This window comes from Dreissena polymorpha, chromosome 1 (assembly GCF_020536995.1).
Source record: "Dreissena polymorpha isolate Duluth1 chromosome 1, UMN_Dpol_1.0, whole genome shotgun sequence".
Classification (NCBI taxonomy): Eukaryota; Metazoa; Mollusca; class Bivalvia; order Myida; family Dreissenidae; genus Dreissena; species Dreissena polymorpha.
In genome coordinates, this window is record NC_068355.1 from 86,610,856 (window position 1) to 86,624,998 (window position 14,143).

The following is a 14,143-nucleotide window of genomic DNA, read 5'->3' on the forward strand; positions in this document are numbered from 1 at the left end:
ATGTGCAGCTTCATGAACGCCGCTTTGATTATTTTTTTTGACCTTGAAGGATGAGCTTGAAGGATGACCTTGACCTTGAACTTCCACCACTTAAAATGTGCAACTTCATGAGATACACATGCATGCCAAACATCAAGTTGCTATCTTCAATATTAAAAAGTTATGGCCAATGTTAAAGTTTTCACGGACAAACGCCATATATTTGACATTTGACCTTAAAGGATGACCTTCACCTTCACTTTTCACCACTCAAAATGTTCAGCTCCATGAGATAAACATGCATGCCGAATATCAAGTTGCTATCTTCAATATTGAAAAAGTTATGGACAATGTTAAAGTTTTCGGACGGACAGACACCATAAATTTGACATTTGACCTTGAAGGATGACCTTGACCTTTCACCACTCAAAATGTGCAGCTCCGTGAGATACACATGCATGCCAAATATCTAGTTGCTATCTTAAAAAGTGAAAAAGTTATGGCCAATGTTAAAGTTTTTTTTCGGACTGACAGACAGACTGACTGACATACTGACGGACATTTTAACTGCTATATGCCATCCTATCGGGGTCATAAAAATTATTTTTTTGGGGTGGGGGAGGGTTTAGTGTGAGGGTGTGGTGGTCATTTATTAGATGATCTTTAATTAAAAAAATAATAATGGGGGGATTCGGGGGGGGCGTGGGGGATGGTTTTGACGGAGTCAATTGTGGTATGTCAGGTAAGAGTTGTTTTGTCAAAGTATCAATCGAATCTAATCATAAATAAATTATAGAAGTTATGGAAATTTTAGCAAAATTTAATAATTTGACCTTGAGAGTCAAGGTCATTCAAAGGTCAAGGTAAAATTCAACTTTCCAGGTACAGTACCCTCACGATTGCATGAAAGTATTTAAAGTTTAAAAGCAATAGCCTTGATACTTTAGAAGTAAAGTGAATCTAAACACAAAATGTAACCATATATTCGAAGTTACTAAGTAAAAAAAGGGGCCATAATTCGGTAAAAATGACAACCGGAGTTATGCAACGTGTCCTTTACTGTCCCCTTATGATAGTTTGCGAGTGTTCCATGTATGAAAGCAATATCTATGATACTTTAGGGGTAAAGTGGACCAAAACACAAAACTTTACCAGATTTTGAAGTATAAAGGGCCCATAATTCCGTCAAAATGCCAGTCAGATTTACATAACTTTGCCTGCACAGTCCCCTTATGATAGTTAGTAAGTGTTGCAAGTATAAAAGTAATGGCGTTGATACTTTAGGAAAAAAGTGGACCTAAACACAAAACTTAACCAAATTTTCAATTTTCTAAGTATAAAAAGGGCACATTATTCTGTCAAAATGCCAGTCAGAGTTACATAACTTTGCCTGCACAGTCCCCTTACGATAGTTAGTAAGTGTTGCAAGTATGAAAGCAATGGCTTTGATACTTAAGGAATAAAAGTGGACCTAAACACAAAACTTAACCAAATTTTCAATTTTCTAAGTATAAAAAGGGCATATAATTCCGTCAAAATGCCAGTCAGAGTTACATAACTTTGCCTGCACAGTCCCCTTACGATAGTTAGTAAGTGTTGCAAGTATGAAAGCAATGGCTTTGATACTTTAGGAAAAAAGTGGACCTTAACACAAAACTTAACCAAATTTTCAATTTTCTAAGTATAAAAAGGGCACATAATTCTGTCAAAATTGCAGTGAGATTCACATAACTATGCCTGCATTGATACTTTAGCATTGATACTTTATGAGAAAAGTGTACCTTTTCAAATAATAGATAACCTAAATAATCCCATACCTCTGTTTATCATCCCCAAGGAAACTCTGGTCCAGAGCGATTCAACCGCACACTTTTAGACATGCTTGGAACATTGGAAAATTCAGAAAAACAAAATATGTAAACTCTTTAGTATATAGCTCTAATTGCATACCTCATGAGTCCACAAAATTGTCTCCCTTTAAAGTGATGTTTGGTCGTAAACCAGAATTGTTTATTAATGCTGTTTTTGAAAAAGCAAACCCTGATTCAAATCAGAAAAGTTTTTCTGAATATACTGCGGATTTGCAATGAAGAATGCAGAAAACCAGGGATATTGTTAAAAAACACATTGATAAAGCAAAATTGAAACAAAAGTAAGTGTATGACAGAAAAGCTGAAGCAGCTAAACTTGAAGTAGGAGATAGAGTTTTGGTCAAAATACTTGCTTTCAAAGGAAAACATAAGATATCGGACAAATTTGAAGAAGAACTATATTTGTAATTGAACAAATTAATGATAATGTGCCAGTCTATAAAGTTCAGGGCTTAGAAACAAAAAGTGTAAAAACTCTACATCGAAATCATTTGCACTTGGTTGCAAATCAAGAAATCATTAGGATAAATGATTCTGCAGGACAGAAAGAACCGGTACCGTACAAGTATAAAGAAAATGTTTCTGTAAAAGAAACTTGATGGAGAAGAAAGTGACGTCAATGAGTCAGAAGATGAACTAGTGCAACTTGTATTTGGGGTTGCCCAAAAGAAAACCGTTATTACGGATGATCAAGTTGCAGTACCTATATCAGATAATGGACATTTAGTGAATGATCCAAATAATGTCATTCAAGATGACAGTACATTTGAAAATGTGGAACAAGTAGGAGTTGAAAGTGAAGACCAAGATGGTTTAAATGTAGAAGAAAGCCCTGTTCTGAATGAAAATGTTGATGAGGAAATAGAAACAAGTACTGAAGAAAGGGAGAGTGTGCAAGTGAATGATGTAAGCGAGTCAGCGAATGAGGTTAGAGAGCGTGTTGAAGAACAGGATGGAAGAGAGATACCAAAACCTGCACCAAGAAGGTCAGACAGAGTAAGAAATGTCCCAGATATGTTTAAGGATTTTAAAATGTATGCATGTGTAAATATGCGAGAAAACTCATGGTTCACTATTCTTGAAGAGTTCATGAATAGTGAATTGATTGATACAATGAGCCAAGATATGGTAAAAAGAATTATAAATAGTTTTATACAATAGATTTGCACATGAACTGTGTAATAATGATATTGTATGTCAATTTTGTGTTGCTTTTCATGTGTGTATTATATTGTTGTTGTTTTTAAAACAGTAGGCATAATTGTGTTGCATCAAATAACCAGATATTTGATACACCATTTTATTTTATATTCTATTTTGTGTGTTTTATTTTGTTCTAAATATGTGTTTAATTTGTGTTAGTCTATGTGAGAACACATATAAAAAACAGAGGAGAGCTAAATGTGCTGCTACATGGTAAGTATTAGTAGACTGTATCTGTAGTATGTACAGATCTAGTTGTAAGTATGAGTTGTATATTTGTAGATCTTTCCTATTTTAATCACTATTTCTGTATGTTTAATGAGCACATGCAGAGCGTAACATCTTCACGGAGTATCCGGTGTGTAAGACCAGTGTGTGAGGGTTAAACAACCATGCCATAAATGGTAAGAATATTGAATTATTGTTAAAGTCATGAATGTATTATAAAAGCGGATATGTATGTTTTATATTGATCATTATATGGTTTTCTATGCAACTTTGTATAAAAGCCGCTAGATGACCATCATATTATTAAGTATGTTATTTTACTATAACTTGTGTTATTGTTAATTGCAGGTTGTCTTCATATCTGGAATCGAACTATTAAAGTGAATATTTAGATGTAGCACTTGTAATAATAAAGTATAAAACAATCTTATAAACGGTTTAAATGTCTTGAATCATCCAGAACAATAACGAACCCGCACTCGTGGAACAATATAATTAATCATTATTATTATATAAATACCATAAGTGTTACAGAGACATACAGAAAAACAGACAGAAAGACGAACAGATGAGACTCAATGACAGACGCACAAACAGAAATAATGACACACGGACGGACGGACACAGGGATGGTAATACGGATGGACGGACGAACAGAGAGAAAAACAGACACAGTCATCGACAGACAGACAACCGTCTTACGAACAATAGACACACAATCACATAAACCAAAAGACAGACACACAGAAAGAAACACAGACAAAGAGACAGATGCACAGACAGACGAAATACGGACACAGGACCGAGTGTTCCGAATTAAAATAACGCCAACTTACATCATAGCGAATGAAAAGGACATCATGTTAATAAACGCCCAGGATAGAACAACAAACAGACATCATACCATGATAAACACGCAGAATACCATGACAGACACACAGCATACCATGACGAAAACACGATCATACCATGACAAACACACAGCATACCATGACAAACCATGACAAACACCTAGAATACCATGACAAAACACAGCATACCATGCCAAACACACAGCATACAATCACAAATGCACAGCATACTATGGATAGCACACACCATACTTTTATAGGCACATATCATATGATTTAAACCCACATCATTTCAATGAAAGCTCTGATATGTCAATACTGAACAGGAGACAGACGAGGCGTTCCATAATAAATGATGACTTCTTACAGTTTTTATTTGAAATTATGTATGAATGAGGTAAGTTCAACAGATAGTTATTTATTACTTACATCTTAATATTTACAGGAAACAATTAGATCATTGAAACCGATGGACAGTGATTCATTTTGAAATCTACATCAATGAGTCCCTGGGACTCGCATATTTTAAAACAATGGGTCCAAACTGAAAACAATGGGTCCCACATTGTGTCTTTGAAAATTCGTTACAAATAATCTACTTAACATAATACACCTTAGCCAGGGTCTCTTTTATGCAATTTTACAGCTAAAAACAGAAATAGGTTAAGAGAAAGTAAAATCTTTATTTGTTTTACTTTTAATAACAAACAGTGAAACATTTAACATCTTAAACAGAGAACTTTTCACATCTTTAACAGTTTGGACTGACTAGACATTTATAAATTAGATGACTAGAGTTCATAATTTTTTAGTAAAAATTAGCCCTTTCAAACAGTGTGACAAAATACAATTTCTCCTTTGGTCAAAAGGTTTACAACTTCAATACAGATTTAGTGTAACAATACTCATACTGTATTTAAGGTGTATAGCCTTCTCGCCTTGTTTTTTCTCCAAACAGGGAGAGCTTTTTCCACAAATTCATTCCGGGCAAAATTGCACAACTGCACTCTCATGAGTTTGTCTTGTTTCCCTACAGTAAACCTGTTCATGAATTTGGTTAAGACCTTATTCTGTATAGAAAACCCCCCTCTCACATCCTGCAGTATGAACAGCAGATGCCTGTGTAGTTATATGTACTTACACTCTACGTAACATAAGACGGAATACTTTATGATCTGTATCACTATTATGTATGTACCGTATAAAAATAATGTTCTGACAAAGTTGCAAAACATTAAGCAGTTCACATTGCTTCCTGAGTAGTCACAAGGTTAATGTTTACAACACAAAACACACCATTGATGCTGAATGACGGTCACAAAAGCACACAGTGTGCATGCTGTGCTCAGCAGAGCTAACAAGAGCACCGCATAACGGGTGCCAACGCTCAGCTTCGGGTGCAGTTTTGAAAATAAATGAAAGATTGTCAGAACAGAAATTATTTTAACATTTTTTTAGAGATTACAGTGACCTTGACCTTTGATCTAGTGACCCAAAAATGGGTGTGGCGTGTAGAACTCATCAAGGTGCATCTACAAATGAAGTTTCAAAGTTGTATGTGGAAGCACTTTGATTTTAGAGACAAATGTCAAGGTTTTAGCACGACGCGGACGGCAGACGCCGGACGACGAGCTGGCTATGACAATACCTCGAGTTTTCTCCGAAAACAGCCGAGATAAAAATTAACTACTATGTATATATTTAAAGAATTTTTAGGCTTCTTTGGCAATGCACAATTTAGCCATGACATTTTAAAAGTTCAAGTTATAAATCAACAGAGTAACATCGTCCCTTACCTGCGACAGCTTAGGCAATGAATCCACCCTTCTGTTATTAGATATTATGGAGATGGGTTCATCTGTCTCCATGGGCTCAGAGATGTCCACTTTCATGGAGGGGACTGAGGGTTCCTTTGTGTTGGATACTAACAGACTGTCAGGAAGGCTCAGGGAGTTGACATGACCAAGCACATACACTGACACAGTGTCGCTGAATTCTTGACTATGCCGGTCTATATCTTTCTTCATCACTGGCCCATTAGGAAAGGATTCTGTCAGACCACCATTTTCTAAAACATATCACAATAAAATTATAACAAGAGGGCCTGAAAGGCCCAAGGTATCCCCCGCAACATATGCTTTGGATGGGTGCAAATTGGATGGATGCACATAATGAAAGATGGACGGACGGAGGACACTCCGGACACAAAAGTGCCTATAGTAAAAAGCATTTTTTCAAGATACAAAGGGCCATAAGTCTGTTTTTAACAGATGGTGTACAATGCCATTTGGCGTGCATCATCCTCTTATGCATATATATATACTCATATCAAGTTTAAATGAAATCCGCCAAAGCACTTCCAAGATATGGCTCCGGACACAAAAGTGCCGGACGGACAGCCGGACGGACGGACAACGCCAAAACAATATCCCTCCGCCTCTGGCGCGGGAATATATTCATACCAAGTTTCAAAGAAATCCACCAAAGCGCTTCCAAGATATGGCTCGGGACACAAAAATGTCTATAGTAAAAATCATTTTTTCAAGATACAAAGGGCCATAAGTCTGTTTTTAACAGATGGTGTACAATGCCATTTGGCGTGCATCATCCTCTTATGCATATATATACTCATACCAAGTTTAAATGAAATCCGCCAAAGCACTTCCAAGATATGGCTCCGGACACAAAAGTGCCTATAGTAAAAAGCATTTTTTCAAGATACAAAGGGCCATAAGTCTGTTTTTAACAGATGGTGTACAATGCCATTTGGCGTGCATCATCCTCTTATGCATATATATACTCATACCAAGTTTCAATGAAATCCGCCAAAGAACTTCCAAGATATGGCTCCGGACACTAAAAAGCATTTTTTCAAGATACAAAGGGCCATAAGTCTGTTTTTAACAGATGGTGTACAATGCCATTTGGCGTGCATCATCCTCTTATGCATATATATACTCATACCAAGTTTAAATGAAATCCACCAAAAAACTTCCAAGATATGGCTCCGGACACAAAAGTGCCGGACGGACGGACGGACGGACAGCCGGACGGACAACGCCAAAACAATATCCCTCCGCCTCTGGCGGGGGATAATAACAGCGATTTTTTTTGCCCAATTGGGAAAAGTACTGGTACCAGCTCAATTTGAAAAAATGTGCCAGAAAAAAACTGATATTGGGAAAATTTTCGTTGTGAAGTCTGCATATTGGGACAATGGGTTATTTATGTTTTGCTCCCAAATACTTTAAAATAACAAAGTGTTTATTAAGTTTTCAATATTTTATTTTCTTAGGTTCAAGCCATAGAGCTGAATAGGGACCCTAACTAAATGTATCCTTTTATTTATAAAAAAATAAAAACACTTTTTTGGGGGGGTGGGGGCGGGGGGTGTGGGACCTTCCATTTGGATTTACTTTTTTGACATAAGTAGGTAAAGATGTGTTTTCTCCCAATAAAAGTGCTGTTTTCCGGTATTTTAAAAAAGAAAAAAAATCTATCAAACAAACATCTATAGACACAAGAAGGCTAAAGGCCCTAAGACACTCAAAAGAGACCAAAAGGAAGTGAACAGTTCTGAGAACCTTTTGAAAGGTTTGCGTAATAAATGTGGCTTCTAACCTGCCATTAATCCAAAACCATTTTTGAACTTGTCAGATAATATCATAAGAACAAATGTTTTTATCAATTTTCATGATGATTGTGCGAAAAATGTGACTTCTAGTGTTCAAAAGGTTTCAAAAAAGCCAAATACCAAAAACTGACCCGTCACCTGGCAACCATGTTTTTTAATGGACAAGAACAAATTCTGAACTCAGCAAAGATATAATTGCGAGTTATGTTCTAACTTAGATGAAGATTTGGCACTAAATGTGGCATATTCATTATTGACAAGAGTTTTCTTTAATTTGCCCAAGTGACCTTGTTTTTGACCTCATGTGACCTAGTTACAAACTTGCAACAAATATCATAAAGAAAATTGACCAATTTCCAAGAAGATATGGCAATAAATTAGGTGTCAAGAGTGTTGAGAAGCTTTTTCTTAAATGTGACATAGTTGCCTAGTATTTGACCCCACTTTTACCAGTATCTAATTTGGTTGAGAGATATGAGACATAATTGAGACAAATATTCTGCCAAACTTTCATGAAGAAATGCATGAAGAAATACCTAACCCTGAACAATAAATGTGGCCCCCAAGAGTCTTCACAAGTGTTTCTTATTGAGCTAAAAACACAATGCTAGATTCGTTTGATACTATTTGGTTGTTGTTTTTTAACACTGCAGGCAATATGAAATACTATGCTCTTTTGAATTCTCTAGCACAACAGCACCTTTGTTTATTGTTCTACGTGTATACAATAACTCACAATTTCTGAAGTTTACATAAAAGGTTCACCACAAAGACATATTTGAAGATTTAGTTTAATATCAGTAACAGTTCATGAGAAAATTAACCTGCATTTCCAAAGTATAATCAGACAAATATTTTTGCTTAGTAGCATGAAAGAGTTCTATATAAGGGCCTTAGTTGGTGAATTGAAAAAATTACCTTGTAGATATGAAGGAAGTTCCCATAGCAGATAGTGAGATCTGAAGTTGTTTCAAGCAATCCTTAACATGAAATATAAAAGTTCACAAGGAGCACAATTTTGCTAAATTGTAAGTAAGAATTGTGGGATTTAATCAGTGCCCTTAAGGAATAACCATACAGGCATGACATTTTGTGTAGTTTTAATTGAATTCTGTCATAGATATAAACCAAAAAAATTATGAACACAAACTCTATTCACAATTTTTTGTGATACAAAAAGAGTCATAATAGTGAAAGTTTGTGTTTCTTCCACATAAGGCCAGAGTTTTATTATTTTCTGTTTAACAAGATTTTTTTTTGAAAGTTTGAGTAGGAGGAGGAAAAAAAACTCAAAAAAGTTTTTTAGGAAATATATATTTTATTTTTGGAAGTTACTAAAAACAGTAAACAAAACTACTTGTAAACTTGCCTAGTATTGCCAGACAGTCCCCAGTCAGAATAAAGTGTGAGGGGTCTCAAAAAAGTTTAAAAACATGAAAAGAAGTTAAATGTTTAAGCAAACTTTTGAGGACACTCAAACTGTTGAAAAAGCAGATGGTGGCGATAACCATAGCATACCATGAGCATTCCTGCTCAGGTGAGCTAATAGTAAGAACAATTACGGCTGATTAACAGTTTTACAGGGGTCGGCCTAGGGTCAAATTTATGGAGAAGTGACTTCTGTCTTGACTGGCATTTTTAGGGAGAAGTCAGGAGAAATAAGGAGAAGTCTTGTTTTGTTTTTGTTTTTAATCTTGTAATTAGTTGCATTATTTTTTATCCTTTTAAATTGCTGAATACAATATGTGCATTATGAATCCTGCTGATTCAATTCTCTTTATTGTTAATTAAATCAACAATCAAGTATAAAGAAAAAAACACAATAAACAACCCTCTTACGGCATTTAAGTGTGCATGAAAGTGCTTAATATAAATTGTATTTACATACACTACCCATCCACCCCACAATTAAAAAAAGTGTTGTTTTTTTTTTGGGGGGGGGGGTATATTTTGGTATTATACATCAATATTTAATATTCATTTTGTCTTCTAAATATAACATTATAATTACCCTATACTCAAATTCCAGTAGAAACAACAATAAAAACATTTATATACACAAGTCTTTGACAATCACAACAGTGTTACCAAATGACGTCAATTAAAGCAAGCTGTCAATGCTGTTGGTAGACATCAAAGGTCTTTGATTTTAGGGCCGATTTCTATGAGTTAAAACTGTAAACTTTTAACACCTCAGCAGGTGGAAATGGCCAAAAGGCATTGATCAATACTACGTTACCGGCAGCATGCAGTACTTTCAGATACAGCATTAATACCTTAGCTCCATAGAGGATGTAATGTGTGAAAACTATCAGAGATTAAACTTTATTGGATTATTTGTATTTATTTTTATCTGGTGTGAGGAAATAAATTGTGTTTGCTGGAATTTAAATTGGAGGTTGCTTTACAGGTATTGTTTGTTAATGGATTTACTTGAAAATTAGGGCGAAATAAAGTTCAACCGATAAACAAAAAAACATGATGTAATGCCAACCTATTTTTCGGATGTGTACTATATTCGGACATATTTTTTCGCCGATAAAATGTTTAGACTTCGGGATGTTTTCAAAGTTATTTGTTTTGTAAAAACAGCATTATTTTGTAAAACAGCCAAGGCTAAAATACACTATTAACTTTTTTTAGAAGAGCACTTTTTGTTGGATGCAGAGGAAAAAATAAAAATAATTTTTTTTTTTCTATTTTATTTTTCACTTTTCGGAAAATTGGATACGGCGCTCCTGTTAAACAGAAGATCAAAAACTCTGACCTAAGGGTATGTAATTGACCTTCTGAAAGTAAAATAGTCAATTTCACTCTTAACCGGAATCCTCTCTTAACCGGATTTCCTCTCAATCCCGGGGCTGTCCAGTTTAGAGGGGTGTCACTGTAGGTAAATGTGTAAAGTAGACTTGCTTTTCTACTGTTTGTTAAAAATTGCAAAACAGGAATACAGCAGTAATAACAATTAAGTTAACTTCATTGCAATAGCCTTCAAGAATGTTTTACAGATCTTTCTTGTATTGGTGCATTTTACTTTAACCAAATCCTTCCGAAGAAAAGTGAAAATGACTGTATGCAACCAGCATAAAACCAGAAATGCCTGCCAGTAACTGGAAGGTTGTTCAGGTCTTATGCTGTTTGCTGCTCATCAGTATCTTATATATTAAGGGTTGGAAATGAAGCCTTTAAAACTAGAATCTATTAAGAAAGAACTTTTATTGGGTGAGATTTTCAAAGGGACTACATACCAATTTGGGTCAAAATGAGTATCAGATCAGTAAACAGTCAATTTGCAGCGGGTTTTTCTTTCAAATTTGGGTCTAGTAGAGGAAAAAAGTATATATTTTTCCCAAAATGGGACTCAAAAATCCCAATTTAAGGTTTCAAAAAAAGTTATTTTTTTTAAATAAGTCTAAACATGTCATTCATCTCCAGATCCAGCAAGATATAAGTTGAACCTTAGAAAATTAATTTTGAAATCGTTTTCATTATCAATGTTATGGTATTTGTAAGCATAAAATCAGCAACATTAATTTCCCAATTTTAGTCATAAGTACCTGATCATTTCCCAATCAAAAGGGATTCGGTGCCATTCCCAAAATAGGAGAAAAAACACTGATTTGCACAAGTGAAAATCAAGCAGTTGTGTTACCTATAATCCTGAGGAATCTCGGGAGGAAGTCTTGAAGACGTCTTTCAAAGTAATCATAGCGCAGGAACTGCCATGAAGGGCAGATATATTTTACTCCCAGCTCTAGGTAACTTGCAGGGGGAGCCATCATGGTATGTAATCCAGGGAGGCTGCTATGTCCACACTACCTTTCGTCTAAAAAAGATTAATGAGCCTTGACCTGGGAAAACTTTGCTTCATTCATTTGTGTAAAGCAGCGATTTTTTTGGCCCAATACCAAACCTAAGGCTAAGGGAACAATTAATATAGCCCCAACAACCCTGAAATTGGGAAAATTTGTGTTGTGAAATCTTCAGATTGGGAATTATGGGTCTTTTAAATTACTTGTAATACATTGCACAAACCAATTTAAATATTAATTTACATGCACTTTGGCTTGAAGCGATCAGTTTCAGTGCTTAATTTATTTGTTCAAGTGCAGATAATGCACTTTTGGAACAAATTGACAAAACTTTCCTTCTTTTTGAGAATTTTTTAGATGTCAGTAAGGATTTGTTTAGATTTTTTCTCAAATGGCAGGGCTTTCCAAAGGCCATTTAACGGTCCCTCACCGGGGCGCTTGAATTTCGAAATCAGAGTCCATGAGGCGCTTGAAATTTTCCTATTAGTGTATTTTTCAGTAAAAGAAAGTGGAGATTGTCGAAAAAAATCAAGGTGTCTCTATCAGTGTATAAATATTCCCTGTTTTAAAAGAGCACTTGGTACCTACTTTCACATGTAATCGCCATAAACACCACATTGGGTAATAGATAATCCACTGATAAGAGTTAGCATGACGCCCGTATCTATTATTCTAGCCACATTACACAGTCTTTTATGCTGACAAGGATGTATCACAGGAAACTCTCAGGTTTAACAGTTGTCAAACTGTGATGTTCATCGTCCAATCAGTTACACAAATGCTTATGAGGGCGGGGTTAACTATCAACAATTATTTTTGATTGGCCACGGGCACGAGGTAAAAGTTTATTGCAGTTTGACTAGCAAGGAGTTGTACCATTTACGTAATATAAAACCCGTAACTATAACAGTACATTAAAGACGGTTTCGGGCATCGTCTTTACACCTTTTCACTGTAAACAAGTGTTACTTATGACTCATAATTAATACAAGAAATTAATTGCAAGTGGTAAGCAATTAATTACTTATAGCAAGTAACTTGTGCAAATAACTCCCGGTAACAATTATGCGATAACAATTTAATTCCAGTACATGTATATTTCATCATGTCCATTTATAGTGCTGATTCACCTCGTTTTTCTGACATTTATTCGACATGTAATGTGCTTTAACAAATTATCATTGAATTAATTACACGCAACTGTACAGGGCCGTCGTGGGCTGTCGGCCGGTCAGGCTATAGCCTGACCAGTTTTTGACAAAAAAATAAGAGAAAAGAAGGCTGAGCTATAAGTTGAATTGCTTAATCTCCTCTGGATCAGACATATTTTATCATGCTTTGTATATATAAAAAAAACGCCGATTTTCAATAGAAAACTGATGCTGTTGCAAAAGTGATACAATCCCGGTAGTTCTATCCGTTTTTTAACTTCGATGTTTTCCAATGCTAAAAACCAGCCACTGTAAACTCCATTTAAACTTAAGACCAAACAAAGTATTAAGGGGGGGGGGGGGAAGAGAGCATTATTTCATTTCAGGTCGACAATGACCCAATGAGCTCTACTGACCCGTGGTCTCAAGGGTGGTGCTGGCAGGACATTAAAGTGACATTATGGGCATCTAACAGTTTACAGTGCCCCAGATAAGCTGTGTATCTGCGTCTTTCACCCTAATAAAATGTTTACAAACGCAAAAAAATACAAAATCATGCGTATTGAAAACGCAACCAATTTGACTTTTACGCAAATTCTTCAAATTTGATGCGTACGATACAATAGCTTTGATTGAAAATGCTTTGCTCATTTTCAGTATTTCAGTATTTTTTTCTCTGGAATTATCATCGTAACGCGGCGAACTTTATCGTAACGCGTCGACGCTTTCATTCAGCAAGCGCCTAGATGACATAGCAAGAAAACAGTCAAAGTTATTCAAAGGCTCTGCGGACTAGATTTCATATTAAAATAAAGCGTCTGACCAAATTATTTACGACGACATAAATGTGTTTTCAATCTGACATAATCCGTTGCTCATTGTACATGTATTTGTAAAGGGTCTGTTCTTGAGTTTTTATTATGATGCGATATAAAAATGTCATAAAGAGGTCAAAAGACATCCGTGATTGTTGCACCAAAATATCAGTCGATCGCAAAATTTTAAGCTTCAGATTTTTTAAAGTTAAAAGTTTATATTATGGACAGTTTCAAGGATTAAAGTTATAAAACAAAAGTTAATTAAAGTTAATTATGATAGTTTACAGTGTTATTGAATTAATGTTAGCAAGCGTGCAGCTTCAACAGAAGTCAAGCAGCATTTTTATAACTCATTTCACCCTATTTCAAGAACGAAATCACCCTATTTTTCAAAATCAATGGGTGAAAACCCTATTACCCAAATAATTATCTGGGGCACTGAGTTTATAAATGTCTATCGCAACGGTTGTTTATTTTTGGTGTTTTAGCTTCATATACACTTATATTTGTTAATGCAGCATAAACCTACTAAAACAATATCCCGGAAAGAGAAAAATAATGCATTTGAATATCAACCGTACTTTCGTTTGACAACT

The 14,143-nt window shown here is 35.2% G+C and overlaps 1 protein-coding gene across 1 annotated transcript in view; it reads right to left on the bottom strand.

Moving 5' to 3' along the window:
- Positions 1–14,143, bottom strand: part of LOC127838916 (uncharacterized) — a 53,811-nt gene that overhangs the window by 35,024 nt on the left and 4,644 nt on the right. Inside the window, exons 2-3 of the mRNA XM_052367023.1 lie at positions 11,419–11,592; positions 5,929–6,200 (exon numbers count right to left, since the gene is read on the bottom strand). Coding sequence (XP_052222983.1) covers positions 5,929–6,200; positions 11,419–11,548 — 402 coding nt within the window. The 5' untranslated portion in view covers positions 11,549–11,592. The remainder of the gene's footprint in view (positions 1–5,928; positions 6,201–11,418; positions 11,593–14,143) is intronic.